Genomic DNA, 16,325 nt, shown 5'->3' with positions numbered 1-16,325 from the left:
TAAGAGAATGTTTTGAATTAATTTCAGTTTATTTATTTAGGCTTGGACTCTTTAGGAAAAACAAAATATATAATATACATATTAAATATACATTAAGCTTTCTGTCATTTTCTCATTCTTTAAAAAAAAAAAAGATTATCCCAGATTATCAGATTCAGGTAGAATTGTCTTTTTTTGGCACAAAGAACAATAATAGCTGTCATGTCTCCTCTGAGTATGATATGTCCAATCTTTCCTCTGGTGCGGTTAGAGAAGATAACCCAAATTCACTCTACATTTTGTTCATGTTGTAAATGTCCAATGATAAAATCAATGAAGACATTATAAGCAAAACTATTTATGAATGTGTAAAAGAATCTCCAATCCTTTTTTTTATGTGCACATGGATCTACAAATTTGTACTAAGAATTTATGTAAACAGATTTCAAAATGTGTAAAGACATCCTTTAAATCTGTCTTTAAAATCTGTGTGTGTGTATAATTGGATTTGGAATTATGTACAAAATCCATGTGTGCTTAATTGGATTTGTACATGAAAATATATGCAAATACATATTCAGAAGATATGCAAAGAAAAAACCCTCAAATAGGTATTCAGATTTGCAAGTGTATTTATATATGTAAATCTGAAAACAGATCTGTAAACGCATAAATGGAGATTAACAGCTACCGCCACCTAGTGGGATGAAGGCTGCAGCTCCAGAAAACTGAAAAATCTCAACACATATTCGCAGATCTGCCACTGCACCAGTGTAGCAGAAGTCAAGTGTAAAATACTCATGGAGAATTGAGAGGCCGCCTGAGCAAATCCCAATACTTATTTGAAGATATTTTCTTAACACATTTTCAAATCCAACTTCTCACATCTGATTACAAACAAGAAATCTGAATAAGCATTTGCAGATATTTATTTGCAAACGTCCAAATCCAATAAAACACATGGATTATGAATACATATTTGCAGATTTTCTTGGTACATACTTGCAAATCCAATTACACACACATTTTAAATACAGACATCGCAGGTTGTCCACAGCACGACTACCAAACGATGGTCAAATTGCTGATGTCGTGGGAGGAGAGGTCGGTCTTCGACGGGTAGACGACCTTCAGGTTCCCGTCTTGGTCGACGGTTCGGACCTGCTGGACGATCAGTTCGCTGGAGGTCTCCACAGACGCCGCCGGCTCGGGCGGGCCTTCCCCTTCCCCGTCTGACCCCGCCTCCTCCCGATGCTCCGCTGTGAACTTGTTCAACTCTGCCATTTTCTGAGATGAAACAGAAAACAGCCTTTAGACGCCTGTGTGTGGTTTGGGGATTCTTGCCTCTATGAGATAAGAGTGTAACAGGAAATGGCTTTGTGTCCTGGATACACTGCATTTCTTGTCTGAGATTCAGGTCCAAAATAGACACAGAGCATCGAATGAACACAGGCAGAGGAGAGAGAGCACACTCCACTCCCAAAGCCTAGTTCGAAGGAATTAGTATGGACATGTATATCTAGTTATATTGATTGGAATAATGAATTTAGTATTTTTCTGTGCCCCTTTATTTCAATTAAGCATTTAGGACAAAAATGCATGAAAGTGTGAGCAGTCTTCAGCGTGGAAAAGCCACAGTGTTTTCAGTGTCCTCAGTGACACTGAAACACATTAGGAGCTCTTTAATGACCTCTAACTGCAGCAGGGTATCAACATCTAAATATCAGTCCTTTTCATAAGCTTCTTTCCATCTTCTGAAAATAAGGCGTGAGGCCCTGTTCAGACCTGGTAAAAACATTCGTCCTGAGAAATCCAATCACAAGTGGACAGCATTGAAGGGATAGTTCACTGAAAAATGGAAATTCACTCATTATCAAATTACTACTATGCCGATGGAGGGATGGGTGAAGTGTTTGCACTCAGTGATGACCAGTTGTGATTGGATCACTCAGGACTGGATGTTAGTACCAGGTCTGAGTCTCACTTCCACACTATATACCCATGCTGTCAAAGATGCCGCTTGCCCTTGTCCCAAGTTGGACCAAGGAGTTCCTGTCAAACTTAGTCTTTAATGACTGAAAAAAAAACAAAAAAAAAGGAGAGGAAGGAGACAAGGAGAAAAGGAGAAGCTTACTATGATCAGAGCGTCCATAATGTCTTTACAGGTCTGCAGGCTGGTTGAACTGGTCACTTCCAAAAACAACTCTTTGGTAGTCTTCTTGATCTGTAAATCACAATCCCATGATTGTGTTATTAATAATATGATATAATGAAAAGAGACAGGTATTGGGCAACAGTACAAATATGTGGCTAGCATACTTATATGATATCATATGATTAAACATGAAACCCTCTGTAAGAGGAAGAAAACACACACCTTGGTGTTCTCACTGTTGGTAATAGGTGGGAATGAGATCACAAGTCCCTCTGCGTCTACTAGGCAGGGATAGAAGGCTTTTCCTTGCAAAAGCTGCAGGTATCTGTAAAAGAAATGAGATGAGAGACTAGCTGACAGGGACAACAGTATGAAAAGAGAGTCTCTCCAGCTCTGACAAGGCCGGAAGCCGTCACACACAGTTAAGATGCTTTGATTTTGCAGGTATCATTCAAGCTGTTTCAGACATGTCCTGAGGAGGATTTCCAGAGAATTGGGTCTGGACACTTTCTCCGCAGTTTGCTTTTCACTTATGCACAACACAGCCGAGTGTTTCTGCTCAGACGCGTTCACAACAGAAAACGAATTATTCGCAGGGAGGCAGGATCAGATCATGTTAATTCAGCTACGGAGATCACGTGATTTTGTTTACGGCACATCAACACCGGCTCTAATCACCACAGACTCTCTCGACATCTTCGTCAGATGTTTTCTACCTGAGTGACACCACTTTTTCACCCAGAGATAATTGTTTCCTTTTTTCTTTATTTTTTGCAACTGTTGTGTGTTAGAAGCGTCATTAACTCCCCCACATAAACTTAGAGAATCCAGGTGGATCCTTTGCTGTGTTCTCGACTGCTCCGGGACTTTCTGTGGACTTTATACTAGGAGGCCAGGTGGAGAGAGTTTGCAGAAACTACAGATGGACTCACTTCGACATTTGCGTTCACGCATACACATCCTTCAGAGAAACTGCAGTGCATGCAGCTTTAGGCCGAATCCCATTTCACCCCTTAGCCCTTCCCCTTTGTTTTGCCATTCACGTGTAGGGGCAGGCTGTCCCAATACCTGTTGGGACGGAGGGGGAGGACCAAGGGCTGGGGCTTTGTAGCCCGGGAAACAGAGATTTTTCCAACCCTCACTTCAAATCTAGTGGTATGGAAATCTGCCAGAATGTCTTGCGAATCACCAGCGAGCTGGGAGAGAGTATTTTCACCATAAATAAGGATTTAAAAATTACGATACTGCTTGTAATATATTAGTTTGATATCATTTCAATGTATTATGGTGGTCTTATTCATCAACAGCCTTTAAAAAAAAAAAAGAAGACGGATCGCCCTAGCGTTAGCAAGCTAGCCATCTTTTTTTGCATGATAATCCTGTAATTTTAACAAAATTTCATATTGCAGATATACCTTCTGGATAAAAACGCTTGATTAAAAAGGTTGTGATTCCTTACAATGCGTTCAGGTCACTGGGTGTGTAACTACTGCTTAAGAAACATAGTGGTGAACAGAATCAGGCTAAAGCTGTGGTTCGATATACTTCTACTGCCTTCACGCGCTCAAACAATAACAGCTGTTATACAGACGACATGACAATTTTATTTTGAAGACGAGAGCATCTATAAGGTTTCATCTGAAGAGCTTCCTCAATTTACTCCAGGAACAGCCGTAAACTGAAAAGCCATCGAACTCGCGCTGTACTGTCGGTTGTACTAACTTGTGGAGTCCGGTAACATTCTGTCGTTTCTTCTGCTTCCTCAGCTCGTCGGCCTCTAGGTGGAGGTGTCTCATCAGCTCCACCGCCGTCATCTCCTTCCGGCCCAGTGACACAATCTGTAGGACATCATGTTCTTGAGTGACAATCCCAACGCACCACATACAAACTTAAACATAGGAACCAGCAGACTCTTCTTTCTGTCATTAAAACTCTTTGTTTATTTGAATTTATTTTAGCAAAAGAGACATATTTGACTGTAGGTGTGGCCTCAAAACTGATACTAAAAATAATGAACCAGTATTTCTTAGGGATGGGGGAAAAAATCGATTCAGTTACGAATCGCGATTCTTGTGAATGACGATTTTTAAATCGCCACACTGCCTCCCAAATCGTTTTTTTTTTCCTTTTTTTCCTTTTTTAAAAAACATTCTGGACATACTAATTGGTTTTATAGATTTAAATCAATTCACATACATACAAGAACCTTCTCCAAATTGAACATATGGCAGTATAAAATAACAGTAAATAATACAAATATCACATAAATGGCTATAATGGTTACAATTAAAACAAATTGAAGAAGGACAAAAAATTACAATGAAAATACTAATTCAAGGTATAATTCATGGTCCAGTATTTAAAAAAAAAAAATAATAATAAATCGCAAGAAATTGTAATATCAAATCGCAATACTTACAGAATCGCAATACATATCATATCGCCACCTAAGTATCGTGATCTTATGGGGAGGTCCCTGCCGATTCCCGTCCCTAGTATTTCTGCATCTGCCTACCTTTAGCTGGGTGGGGGGTCTGACTTCATACGTCAGTGGGCCTTTGAGAAGCTGCACATCATGAGTTGCAATGGTTGCCGTGGTCCTTTTACCACACAAATCGTCGTGAAGCTTGGTCTAGAAAAACAACAGGGAAATCTTTTTTAGTTATAATCAATACGATCTGCGCTCTGCCACTGTGTGAAGGTCTTGATCTTACCTGAGCCACGAGGAACCGTTTGAGAGAATTCCCAGGCTTCAGGTTCATGCCCCGGACCACGCAGCACACCAAGTAGGGCCGAACATCCTTCACTTCCGCCATCACTTTGACCGTGAGTGCTGTGGGCGCCTCCGAAACATGGAGAATCCTCACCACCATCTTGCTCAGCTCTTCCACCTCATCAGGTTCGTCTGCCGCCTTGTCCTTCTTCTTCCTCTGCTGCTGCCTTTTCTTCTTATCGACATTGCGTCCGCCCTCTGCATCACCTCCATCCTCTCCCTGTCTCTCTTTTCCTTTTCCTCGGAGGTAGTCGAGGATGGACTTGGTCTGGCAGCCGTTGACCATCTTTTCGAGGCGTTTGTCGTTCAGCTTGTTGCCTTTGAAGTTGATCTCCTTCAGCTTGGGGCAGTCGCTCAGATCACACGGGATTTCCTTCAGCTTGTTGCCAGAGAGATCCAGAACCTGGGAAGACAGTAAAGAAGAGGACAAGACCGAATGAGTTTGGCACCATGTGAGGAAACACAACGACACACCAGAGAATATTGCTTTAAAGGGTGCCTGGACACATTACTTTCCAGCAGGGGTGTATCAAAAAAACTTTGGGGGGCCAACAAAACACAAGCTGAGGGGGGCCCTATACAATTGTTGTGGCTGTGAAGAAAAGTAAGATATTATTTGAGGCTATAAAAGAAAAATAAACTTTGTTTCACTTTGTAGATCAAACAAACAAACAAGGTTGCTCTCCTCTGAGAGGGCCACACACCTTCCCCTTTTGATTTGTGTATCTTATTAGTGATTTACACACTTTCTTAATCCAGTATTAATACCCACCCCTCCCAGGTCTGAATGTTGGGATTTTGAATAAAAAGTGACAGCCCTATTGAGTCAACACTGTCTTCCAGTCTCTTGTGCGGGGGTGTTACCCACCAGACTGTGTTTAAAGATCTGACACTTGAGGGGACACATTGTATATTACCACTTGTTAATCATCGTCAGCTACAATTAAAACTATTCAACAATACAACCGACAACTCCACTTAAATTCGGCGTCACATTGATGCACCCAGGGCAGTGTGTGTGTGTGTATGGGGGGGGCTTCGCTCCTCGGCCCACCTTCAGAGCAGACAGCTTGTGAACATCTGCGCTCAGCTCTTCGATGGCGTTGTCGGAGGCCACCAGGGAGCTGAGGAGGTCCAGCTTCTCCGAGTAGAGGTCCGCGGGGAAGCGGGTGATGCGGTTCTTGGAGACGTTGATGGTGGAGAGCTTGGAGCAGCGGCTCAGGCCGGCGGGCAGCTCCTCCAGGCGGTTGCAGCTCACGTTGAGGGTGTTCAGCTCGCTCAGCTGGGTGATGCCCTCCGGGAGAACCTGCAGGTCGTTCACCGACAGGTCCAGGACCTTCAGGGAGCCCAGGAGGCTGATGACGTCCGGGAAGGAGGCGATCTTGTTCCTGCACAGGATGAGGCTCTGGAGGTTGGTCAGCCGCCGGATGTCCTCGTGGATCGCTGTCAGACTCGGGCACTGGCTCACCTCCAGGTAGTTGAGCAGGGTGAGGGAGTAGATGGACGTGGTGAGTCCGCCATGAGCGGAGATCCTCCTGTCCACAAGGAGACCCTGGAGAACCAGCTCACGCCTCCTCTCTGTCAGAGCTTTCTCTATCTCCGGCCAAGTCTCCATGTCATCCATGCTGCCTCACTCCGGTGACTGTGGCGAACACTGTGGACCACATGACTTCCGCTTTCCCTTTTCAAAATACAATATTATTCCTCCTGCCCTTCTGTCTCAAAATTACGGAAGAGGATTAGGGCCACTGTGGAAAAAATAAGTGAGTTCTGAGTTTAAACTCAGAATTCTGACTTTTTTCCCAGAATTCTGACTTTTTTCTCAGAATTCTGACTTTAAACTCAGAATTCTGAGATTAAAGTCAGAATCAGAATTCTGAGATTAAAGTCAGAATTAAAACCATTCAACAATACAACCGACAGCTCCTCTTAAATTCGGCGACACATTGATGCACCCAGGGCAGTGTGGGGGGGCTGTGCTCCTCAGATTAAAGTCAGAATTCTGAGTTTAAAGCCAGAATTCTGAGTTTAAAGTCAGAATTCTGAGAAAAAAGTCAGAATTCTGATGAGAATAAAGTCAGAATTCTGAGAAAAAAGTCAGAATTCTGAGTTTAAACTCAGAACTCACTTTACACAGTGGCCCTAATCTTCTTCCGTACAAAATAACCCTGATCATCAGGAGGTGTGATGGAAATTAATATCACCCAGAGAATCATGCAATTACAATATTATTGGCTCTTACCGAAAGTCCCTTTGTAACTTTACTTTCAGTATCTTCTCATATTTAGATGAATTATTCTATATTTTAGTTTTGAGAGTGATGAAATCAATACTGTAAAATGAAACATATATTGAAAGGAACATAAAAAGGTGAATTGTTTATTTAAAAGCGTGTGTACACAAACTTTGCAACAAAAATGCCAAGCTAAAGTGACAGTGCAGTTAAATAAACATCATGGAGATAAATAAATATGAATTACACTGACTGGGTCCCGAAAACCATTAGAACCTTTCTCAGTGGTTATGTTAAATGGTTAAGTGGTTATGTTTATTCAACATAAATATAGAGAGAAAACAGAACAAAAAAAGACTTAACAGTTTATTGATGCTCATTGAAAAGTTGTACATTTGTTAAATTCATATCGAAACCCTGTGGAATTAGAGGATTGTTTGCCATTCTGCATTCCTGGTTTTAAAATTAACCATACAGAGACAATGACTTAAGAATGAAGTCTATGACACAATCTGCTAAACAGTAAACTAAAGGGATTTGAAAGCACCGTTACACGTTGTACCTTTATTTTGCTAACCAGTTTTTACTTCCTGTGCCATCATCGCCTGATTGGACGTTTAGGTGTTCATGACTCAGAGGAACCGGAAGAAGTAGTGAAAACGTGTCAAACAACGTTTTCTGAATGTTTATCTATATCAACACCGCGGTAAAGTGTGGCCACAAGCAAAATCAACCGGAGGTTTGAGTACGTTTAAAGAAAAATAAGCAATTATGTCCAAGAACCATAAATACAACTACATCACCCACAACCCCCTGCGACAGTTGGACCTCCCTCCACTGCGCATGTCCGCAGGAGTTGTTGTCAGCGGTGGTTATGGAGATGAGACGGCTCCACGAGCTGTCATCTAGGCGCTGATGTTCCGGGACAGATTTCTGTAAAAACACAGAAGGACTTCTCTTTCTAGTCCGAACCGCTGATCCCCACCAGGTAGGACGAGGGTCGTGAGAGTGTCAGGACGTTTTACTGGAGTCAGTTCAAATCAGCTGATACACACAGCTACTGTAGGACTAGCTGTGATCGCAGGGGTGAAGTGTTAGCAGCGGTTAGCTAATGTCTGCTCAACACGCCAATATAAACAAGGATGAAGTCTGTGTTTTATTCAAGAAGCTGGTGTTTGTCACATTTGTGGACAGTTAATATTCTCTACAGAGAACTGTTGCTATATTGCTGTTGTGACAACTCTACGGTGACAAGTATTGTTATTGTTTTATTACCCAGACCCGTTACTTTACTTTGAGAAACAAACAAGTGTTTTCAGTCAGATATTAACTATCAGATATGGAAAAAGAAATACATTTCTTGTTTGTTGCTTCTGTCGGTGTCCATCAGAGAGAGATGCCAGGGAAGATAGGATTCACTGTGGTCAACTCTTCAAGTCATGAGGGCAACTTAAATGCCAAGGAGCTCATGGTCCATGCACCCACAGCCACTGGCTGGAGATCCAGCAGGTAATACAATTAGTTTTTATAGAATGCACTTTTCTTAGATTGCTCCTGAATAAAGAAAATGACTAAAAAGTATTATTTCCTCTTCAAGAAACTCAACATTATGTGAATCATATGTTCTGCAGGCTGTGCTCTTACCCTCAACACGTCACTCTCCAGCTGGTGGAGAGAAGTCGGGTGAGGAAGCTGCAGCTTCTCGCCCACCAGTACCTGATCCCAGCTAAGGTGGAGTTCCACATTGGAGACTCCCTCCCTGAAACCAGCTCTCCAGGGCAGCTTCGCAGACTCGGGTGGGACCGCTGACCGAGTCATGCTCAGTTTTCCTCTCGTATCCTCCTGTATATTTTTACATTTTTAAGTCTGAGGCTAGATGGTTGAGGGGATTTGAATTTTGCGGTTGTCATAGTTCAAATGATCAAATGACAAGTGTAGTCTGGAAAAGACTTTAAATGATAAAAAACATGATAATAAACTGTACCACAGCATATTAGTTGAGCTGAAAGCAACACTGTGCTCTCACCACAGGTATGTGCCTCTGTCAGACAATGAGAAGACGGGCTTCATAGCTCGGGAGCTGAAGTCGGTCTACGTTGACGCCATTGGAACTTACCTGAGAATAACATTTCACAAGAACCACGTCAACAGCAACAATCAACACAATCAGGTACTGTGTCAAACTCTAGCAATGATCCTACACCACAGTTCCACTGCCTGTAACTTAAGCTTGGTACAGAAGATTGATGCAAACTGCACAGCTCTGATTATTGTGGGTTGTGAAAAAGGAAATAACCTGTTTTGGTGTTACGTTCCATAACTTACTGGGTTGCATTAGAAGATAGAATGAGACAGATTGCTCCAATTCTAGGTAAATGTGTGGTGGTGACATGAGACAGTGGATATGAAACAGCTGTAAAAGTGCCTGATAGTTACAGTATACTAATTACTGCTTTTTTAGATGCTCATGAGAATGAATTTCCTGAAAATACATTGCAAAACTTCACCAGTTGTATTTTCAAAAGTGCTGAAATAACGAGTTATAATCATTAAGTTTATTTACAGAAAAACTGAAGATCTATCGATTCCTGTATCGAAATCAATCAAATGTCCTTTATTAAATATCAACTCGTTCGCAGCTTGTTCAAAATGCTGCTGCTCGTAGTTTAACTAAAACAAACCACAGGTCTCATATCACACCAATCCTTGCGTCCCTTCACTGGTTGCCTCCTAAAGTAAGGATTGATTTTAAGATTCCTTAATAACTTCCAAAGCTCAACATGGGCTGGGCCTTACCTTCATTTCACAGCTCTTGACTCCGTACAATCCCAGTTGCACCCTGAGACCGGCCGGCCTGTCCTTGTTAGCTGTCCCGAGGTCAAGAATGGCTTCTCTGTCAGGGCCCGAGGCTCTAGAACTCCCTGCCTGACGAGATTAGACTTGTCAACTCATTACCTATCTTTAAATCACTGCTCACAACTGCTGAAGATTAGGATTTTCTTTATAATAACCAGTCAGACAGAGTTCAAAAGTGATGTTCCTGATCCCTCTGACTACCAGATGTTTGCAGGTCACAGTTTAAAAAACCTAATGATTTCTTTCCTTTTCTTAATTTGATAACCCTTGTAAACTCTATATGTTTATTTCGTTTTTTTCTTTACTGCTTTCTCTGTTTTTAGAGAATTATTTGTTTAATCTGTAATCGTGGAACCCTAATTAATATTTTGTATTCCCAATATACGGCTGGTTTTATTCTATTTTCTTATCAATGTAAACAATTCCTATGAAAATACCTAAAACAACATGAATCAGTATGTCTGGGTCCAGAAAACCATTAGAACCTTTCTCAGTGGTTTTAACTCCACTCTGAACCTCCCAGTACTCACCAATTAATCACACACATTGTTTTTTTCTCTCTCTGTTTTCTTCATCCACCTCACCAACATCTTGTTTATGATTTCAGGTTGCTTTGGTTGCCATTAATGTGCTGGGAGATTCTTTGGATGGCAATGCTTTTAACACAATTGTAAGTGAGCAAAAACACACCTCTCCTCACCTGTCAACCACCACTGAATCGGAATCTGCACAGCAGCAGTAGGTGGCGCTGTTGCATTAGGTTTTTGGTGAAATGTTGCTTTGTCATGTGTCACTCAGAAACTGCTGGATTAATGTTTCATCATTTCACTGACACCACAGCCCCTCAAATGTGCAAATCTTTATTACAGATTCTCTTTCATTCAATTATTCTTCATAAAGCCTGGTATTTAATAAATAACAATTTTGCTGGATATGGACAAAATTGTATGAATACTTTCCTTCTGTTTTGTCAATATAATTGAGAACCCAATAACCTGGAATAAAGTAAAATGTTAAATTCGTTAGAGAATAGTTGACTCAGTGTAAGTGTAGATTAGATTGCGCTATGGAGAGGATGTATCGATGACGTTATATTCTTTACACATCTTTGGAGACACCTATATAAAGTAGCTGTAAACCATGTATACACTATATGAATACATGTTTACCTGAATGGTGTGTGTATGTATGTGTGTGTGTGAGTAGGAGAGTGTGTATATGTGTCAGGAATGTGGTAATGAGACAGAAAAGGAGGGCAGTATGTAATCACACAGGAGGCCTTTAGTTAGCCAGCGTAATCAGATAGTTCTGCAGACGGACAGGTCCGGGAGGAGAGAGAGCACCTTAAAACATACAGACACACACACACACTCACACACACACACTTATACACACAGAAATAGAGATACAGGAAGACAGGGACACACACTCCCACAGATTCCAGTGAACAAGCTGTGCTTTGTTGCCCCACTAATCCGACTCCGAGCACCTCCACCGGTGATCACGCATGGAGGTTGGGTTCCGTCTCCTATGTCTGCGTCATGGACGGAAGTTGTGTTCGTTCAGAGGAGGGACACTGTGTTGTGGATACAGAGAACGTAAATATTTTAGCTTAAATGGGTAATTTCAACCAATTTATGGGAAAAAGTAAAAAAGTACATGTATCATGTCAGTAGGCCTCTGGGGGGGGGGGGTGTATCTGGCCAAGCTAAATATGAAAGTGAATGGCAAGCAGAAGCTTTCTAGTTGACACAAAGATGCTGAAGCTGCGTCATGGCCTCCATTAACTCGACATCACACTGTTACTCTGATCTTTCGATTTTTTGAATAGACAAAGTAGGAAAAAGCCCAAATGCTAATATTCACATAAACAACTGCTCAATTCTGTTTAAGTGTCTATGTAATTCTTGACAGTGTGGCAGTGGACGAGTATACACATGAGCTAAATGGAATACAGCCATCGCTGATTTTATTGTTTACACCAGTGCTTTTCTTATTCTCCCCCCCCCCCCCCCCCCCCCGCTCCAGCTATCATTCAAGAAGTAATTCACTGACCATTTAATTGACAGGAAACTCTCCAACCATATTTTCTTTCATTGTTGCTTTTGGAAATTATTTTTGGGGAAATCTATGTTGCTGTTGGATCCTTTTTTAAGGCACTTTACAAACTTAAAAACAAAATTCCGCTCTTCTCACTATTTTGGTGTCTTGGTGACCAAGACTAACATGTCAAAACCTGGACCAATAAACCAGAACTATATGTATGAACGTATACCACCAGTGAGAAAATACCTGTACTTTCTTCCTGTGTTTTAAATGTGTGTAATTTGATTAAATCGGGCCTGTTAAACCCCTTAGCAAGCCTGCGGGCTGAAACTGTTAGAAAGTTAATTGAAAGGTTAACACGCAGTTAAAGCAAATATTATTTAACCCCATAGCTATGCACTCTTTTTTTTCAACTTTAGAACCTTTGAGAGGTTGCATGTTTACACTCAGTGGCTTACTGGCCAATGGGAATACAGGGGATAATCCTGTTGGGCCTCTGCAGTGGTTGTTTGAGGGACTGTCAAAAGAAGCCTACAACTGTGTGCCTGTCACTGGGAGTGATCATGAAATCGCACTGTGAACACGTTGCAGGAAATGACTTAAGCATAACCAAGTGTAGACTAATTAAAAATGTAGTGTTATCAACATGTGATCAGCCCACGCAGACACAACCTGAGCCCCACCCCACCTTCAGTCAGTAGGTTAAACTTGATATTTGCTTGCTTTTCTCCTCTATATTTCAGTTTTCTAATTCCAGGAAGGATAATTACATACTGTAAGATAATATAAGATTATTTCGCCAGCTTGCTCCAAGATTTCAATACCAGTACAGTATGCAATTTAATATAAAACAATGTTAAACAGTATTAAGTATTTAAAAATCTAAGTGAAAATAAAGTGTGAAATAGATACGGAGTGACTGCAGAATCTTTGCCAATAGAAGTAGTCATGACAATGATAATAGGACTAATACTGTATATATTTAAGTATATTCAGTTATTGCCATGCACATAAAGTGATGCTAAACATGGTTATATCAGAATCAGAATCAGAAGGTATTTATTGCCAAGTAGGTTTACACCTACCTGGAATTTGCTCTGGTTATTGGTGCATACAATTAACATAGAAACATAAAAACACAATAAGTACACCACACATGCACATGAATAGGAATACTGCACATGAAAAAACAAGGTAACAGTGTAACATTTTTTTGCTACCTATTACTTAATGATTGGGTTTTGATTGAGTGAGTAGCATTGGTTTACTGCCACCATAAGGTCCAGGGATATTTTCGGTGGAGTCTTTCCGGCTGATACTCACGTTTGATAAGAGCAGTGTAATGGTCAGTTGGTAAAGTGGAGTGTCATCTTAAAATGAATGGGATTAGACAGCAGTGGTCTGGTCTATCAGAGCACGGCATTATAAGAGTATATGTGCACGTGTGAGTAATTTGTCCATCTGTTTACCCCCAGCCAAGCAGAGAGCAGCTGATCGAACACTACCTCAATTGTACTCAGCAGGAAGCTGCCTTGGACACAACCTTCATGGGGTGAGGCCAGGCCATTGAACCCTAGTTTCTTTGTCTTGTGACAATAACATTGTTCAACAGAGCCATTTAGTGTGGAAGCCCACCAAGCCATTCAAGGTCACTTGCATTCGAAGACAATGCAGGTGGCAGCCCGGTGCAAAGAGGAAAACACATTTCGAAATAAGTTATTTTGGCTTTAATGTATCAACCCCCCTAGAGACGCTTCACCTCAGGGTCTCTCTCCCCAGGGGGTCGGTCCTTGTTTTTCTCCTTTGATCAGGAATTGCACAACAAAAGGCCATTTTAATGATAATGACATTTATTCGATGCTGGCATTTTCTAAAATGAATTTAGCCACTAAGTCAGCGACTCTGTCTTTCAACATTCAACATGTTTTATTAAAAACAAAACAGAACAGTATTCTTAATGCTTCATGTTTTAGAATCTTTAATGTTTTTCTTTATCTTTGTGTTCAGTCTCACACCCAGCAAATATGAGTCCTTCTCCCCCTTTGACGACCTGGCTTTCGAAATGTACCAGGACCCCGAAGTGGCTCACCTCATCCGTCTCATGGACCAACAGAAGCAGGACATGGTGCAGCAGGAGAAATACGAGCAGGCCAAGTATCTGAGACAGGCCATCGCTGACCTGCAAAAGGTACTTTAGCTGCCGGGGGACACTGACAACAAATATTTGCTTACATGGTCAAGAAAAATACCCCAAAAATATGAGGATGTGTTCTGACTGCAGTGCAAGTATTCCAGCGTCTTTGTGAGTTACCAATGGACGAGAAGAACTTCAACAGATAAAAAAAGTAGTCTACATTCCTCATTTTGCACAGATTAAGCACACAAAATACGACCTGTTGATGTGTGATCTTGAGAAGTTTGATTTCAACATTTGACAAAGTGAAGGTAATTCCCCCCCAGCTCTACGGCTCCATGCTGTCTAACGGAAGAGCTGCAGCCATTAAGTCGATCAAGTGATTTGAAAACAGCAGAGTTCTAAGGTCAGAGCGGTAGTATTTATCTACGGCAGTTACATTGTAGTGTTAAGGGGATTTAGAGAATGTGTCTGTTTGAGGACAAACAAACACACACACACTCACACACACACACACACACACACACACACAAACACATTACATTGAATATATATTGATTCCTGGAGACCTAAACCCTAGTTACTACTTGCCTAACCATAACCCTTACCCTAATCTAACTTAACTTTGACCTAAACCTTAATGTTAACCTACAAACATATTTTCATCTTAACATTTACTGATTTAAGTTATGGGGACAGGCTTTTTGTCTCCATAAGGAAGACAATTCCCCATAATGTGACTCTAAAAATAGGTTTAGGTCCCCACAATATGAGTAATACCTGGACCACAAAAGTGCGCATACGCACACACACACTGAATATTCCTACTTACTAGTATTTTCTTGGTAATCCCAAGATAATACTTGGATCTTTCCAAATATTCAACCACTATTTGCTCAGAATACATGTGTTTTCAGTAATGGTTCATATTGCCATGGATGACCACAACCAATGGACATTTACATACCTACTTATACATAAGTAAATAGTTTTTTAACAACAATAAGTAATACATTTTAGGGACATTTTGTAAAAAAAATTCAGAAACATCAGGTTAAATTGGATTTCTTAACAAAAGCCCTCATGCAGACCGTGTACAATAAACTATGGCAAAAAAAGCTGTGAGAAATGTTTTATGGTGAAGAGGAAATAGTCCAGGTCCTGATCTGTTGTGAGTCTTGTTTTCTTTCTCCTTCTCTCAAATCATCCTGTGTAATTGCACCACTTTTTGTAACAGTAGTTGTTAAACATTGTTCAGATTCCTGTTACAGACCCTCTTTGTATACTGCGTTTCCGTGGTGACCATGAATTCTTAATAAACCCCGACAGCTGACGGTCCTTGGGTAGCGTCTTTCCCACACCCAACTACGGGCCTTTCTGTAACCAGATAGGACACACACACCGGCACCTTGTTAGCATGGTGTATTAGCATTGTGGACAAAGCAGTTGCCAAGGTGGTCATGCTGAAAATCCCTTGTCATCGCCCCCTCAGGATATCAGGGGATGGTTCATGGTGTGACACGATATCTAGAAACAAAGAGAGGTGACAAGACAGAGGGCCAGGTATTAGCCCACTGTGTTTCATCCACCTTATACTGTCCACCCTTATCGAGTAGGGATTCAGAAATCAAAGAGGGCTCCTTGTTGTAAATCCAGCTGCCGTGGACGTTGCACCTACAGTTCTGTCCTGAAGAGAGGAATCACAAGGCGCTGCAGCTGAGACTGTCGCTTGGCACCTGGTTAGCAACTTAATTCAGCTAAATGGAATTTCCTCACAAAGAAATTACGAGTTTGACTTACTGGAAGTTACTGTCAAATTTCCACTCAGTAAAGCCCAATGATTCACCATGTGGCACACACACTGTTATTTCACTCCAGGGATAAATGATTGTGTTTGGGGCAGAAATGCCGATGTCGTGTTCAAGTCATTGCCAGAAAGCTCCTCTGTGGTTTTAAAGGTTAAATCTGGTTTATTTCAACTTGAATTATCTCAGATATTGCTACAATAACACTGTGATAACAAAGTAAGTTGGTGAGATTTGGGAACAAGGTGACAACAGTACAGTGAAATGGTGGGGAAATTAGAGGGTTCAACGTGAACAAGCTGTCGATTAAGCCTGAATATCTTAGTCACTTTATTTTGAGGCAA

General features: G+C 41.3%; 2 protein-coding genes across 2 annotated transcripts in view; one reads left to right on the top strand and one right to left on the bottom strand.

The window, feature by feature from the left end:
• Positions 1-890: 890 nt before the first annotated feature.
• On the bottom strand, positions 891-6,554 carry lrrc47 (leucine rich repeat containing 47). Its single transcript, XM_061074403.1, has 7 exons — positions 5,962-6,554; positions 4,849-5,310; positions 4,650-4,766; positions 3,857-3,972; positions 2,357-2,459; positions 2,114-2,203; positions 891-1,266 (listed from the first exon to the last, which is right to left on the bottom strand). Exons 1-7 carry the CDS (start codon positions 6,529-6,531, stop codon positions 1,042-1,044), a joined length of 1,683 nt encoding a protein of 560 aa, XP_060930386.1. The 5' UTR covers positions 6,532-6,554; the 3' UTR covers positions 891-1,041.
• Positions 6,555-8,030: 1,476 nt separating this feature from the next.
• Positions 8,031-16,325, top strand: part of cep104 (centrosomal protein 104) — a 42,299-nt gene continuing 34,004 nt past the window's right edge. The window contains exons 1-7 of the mRNA XM_061074404.1: positions 8,031-8,128; positions 8,531-8,649; positions 8,772-8,936; positions 9,172-9,310; positions 10,604-10,666; positions 13,518-13,594; positions 14,050-14,230. Coding sequence (XP_060930387.1) covers positions 8,537-8,649; positions 8,772-8,936; positions 9,172-9,310; positions 10,604-10,666; positions 13,518-13,594; positions 14,050-14,230 — 738 coding nt within the window. The 5' untranslated portion in view covers positions 8,031-8,128; positions 8,531-8,536. The remainder of the gene's footprint in view (positions 8,129-8,530; positions 8,650-8,771; positions 8,937-9,171; positions 9,311-10,603; positions 10,667-13,517; positions 13,595-14,049; positions 14,231-16,325) is intronic.

The sequence above is a fragment of the Limanda limanda genome, chromosome 7 (assembly GCF_963576545.1).
Source record: "Limanda limanda chromosome 7, fLimLim1.1, whole genome shotgun sequence".
NCBI classification, from domain to species: Eukaryota; Metazoa; Chordata; class Actinopteri; order Pleuronectiformes; family Pleuronectidae; genus Limanda; species Limanda limanda.
Note: the sequence above shows the minus strand (reverse complement) of the source record. Positions and strands in the feature narration are given on the sequence as shown.

What these genes read in the sequence shown, in the direction of transcription:
- lrrc47 (XM_061074403.1), bottom strand. Translation starts at nt 6,531, where the DNA reads ATGGATGACATGGAGACTTGGCCGGAGATAGAGAAAGCTCTGACAGAG. An exon ending in AATGTTACCGGACTCCACAA is followed by an intron (nt 2,460 to 3,856) that starts GTTAGTACAACC and finishes TTTCTTTTACAG; the next exon opens with ATACCTGCAGCTTTTGCAAG. An exon ending in TTATGGACGCTCTGATCATA is followed by an intron (nt 1,267 to 2,113) that starts GTAAGCTTCTCC and finishes GTTTCATCTCAG; the next exon opens with AAAATGGCAGAGTTGAACAA.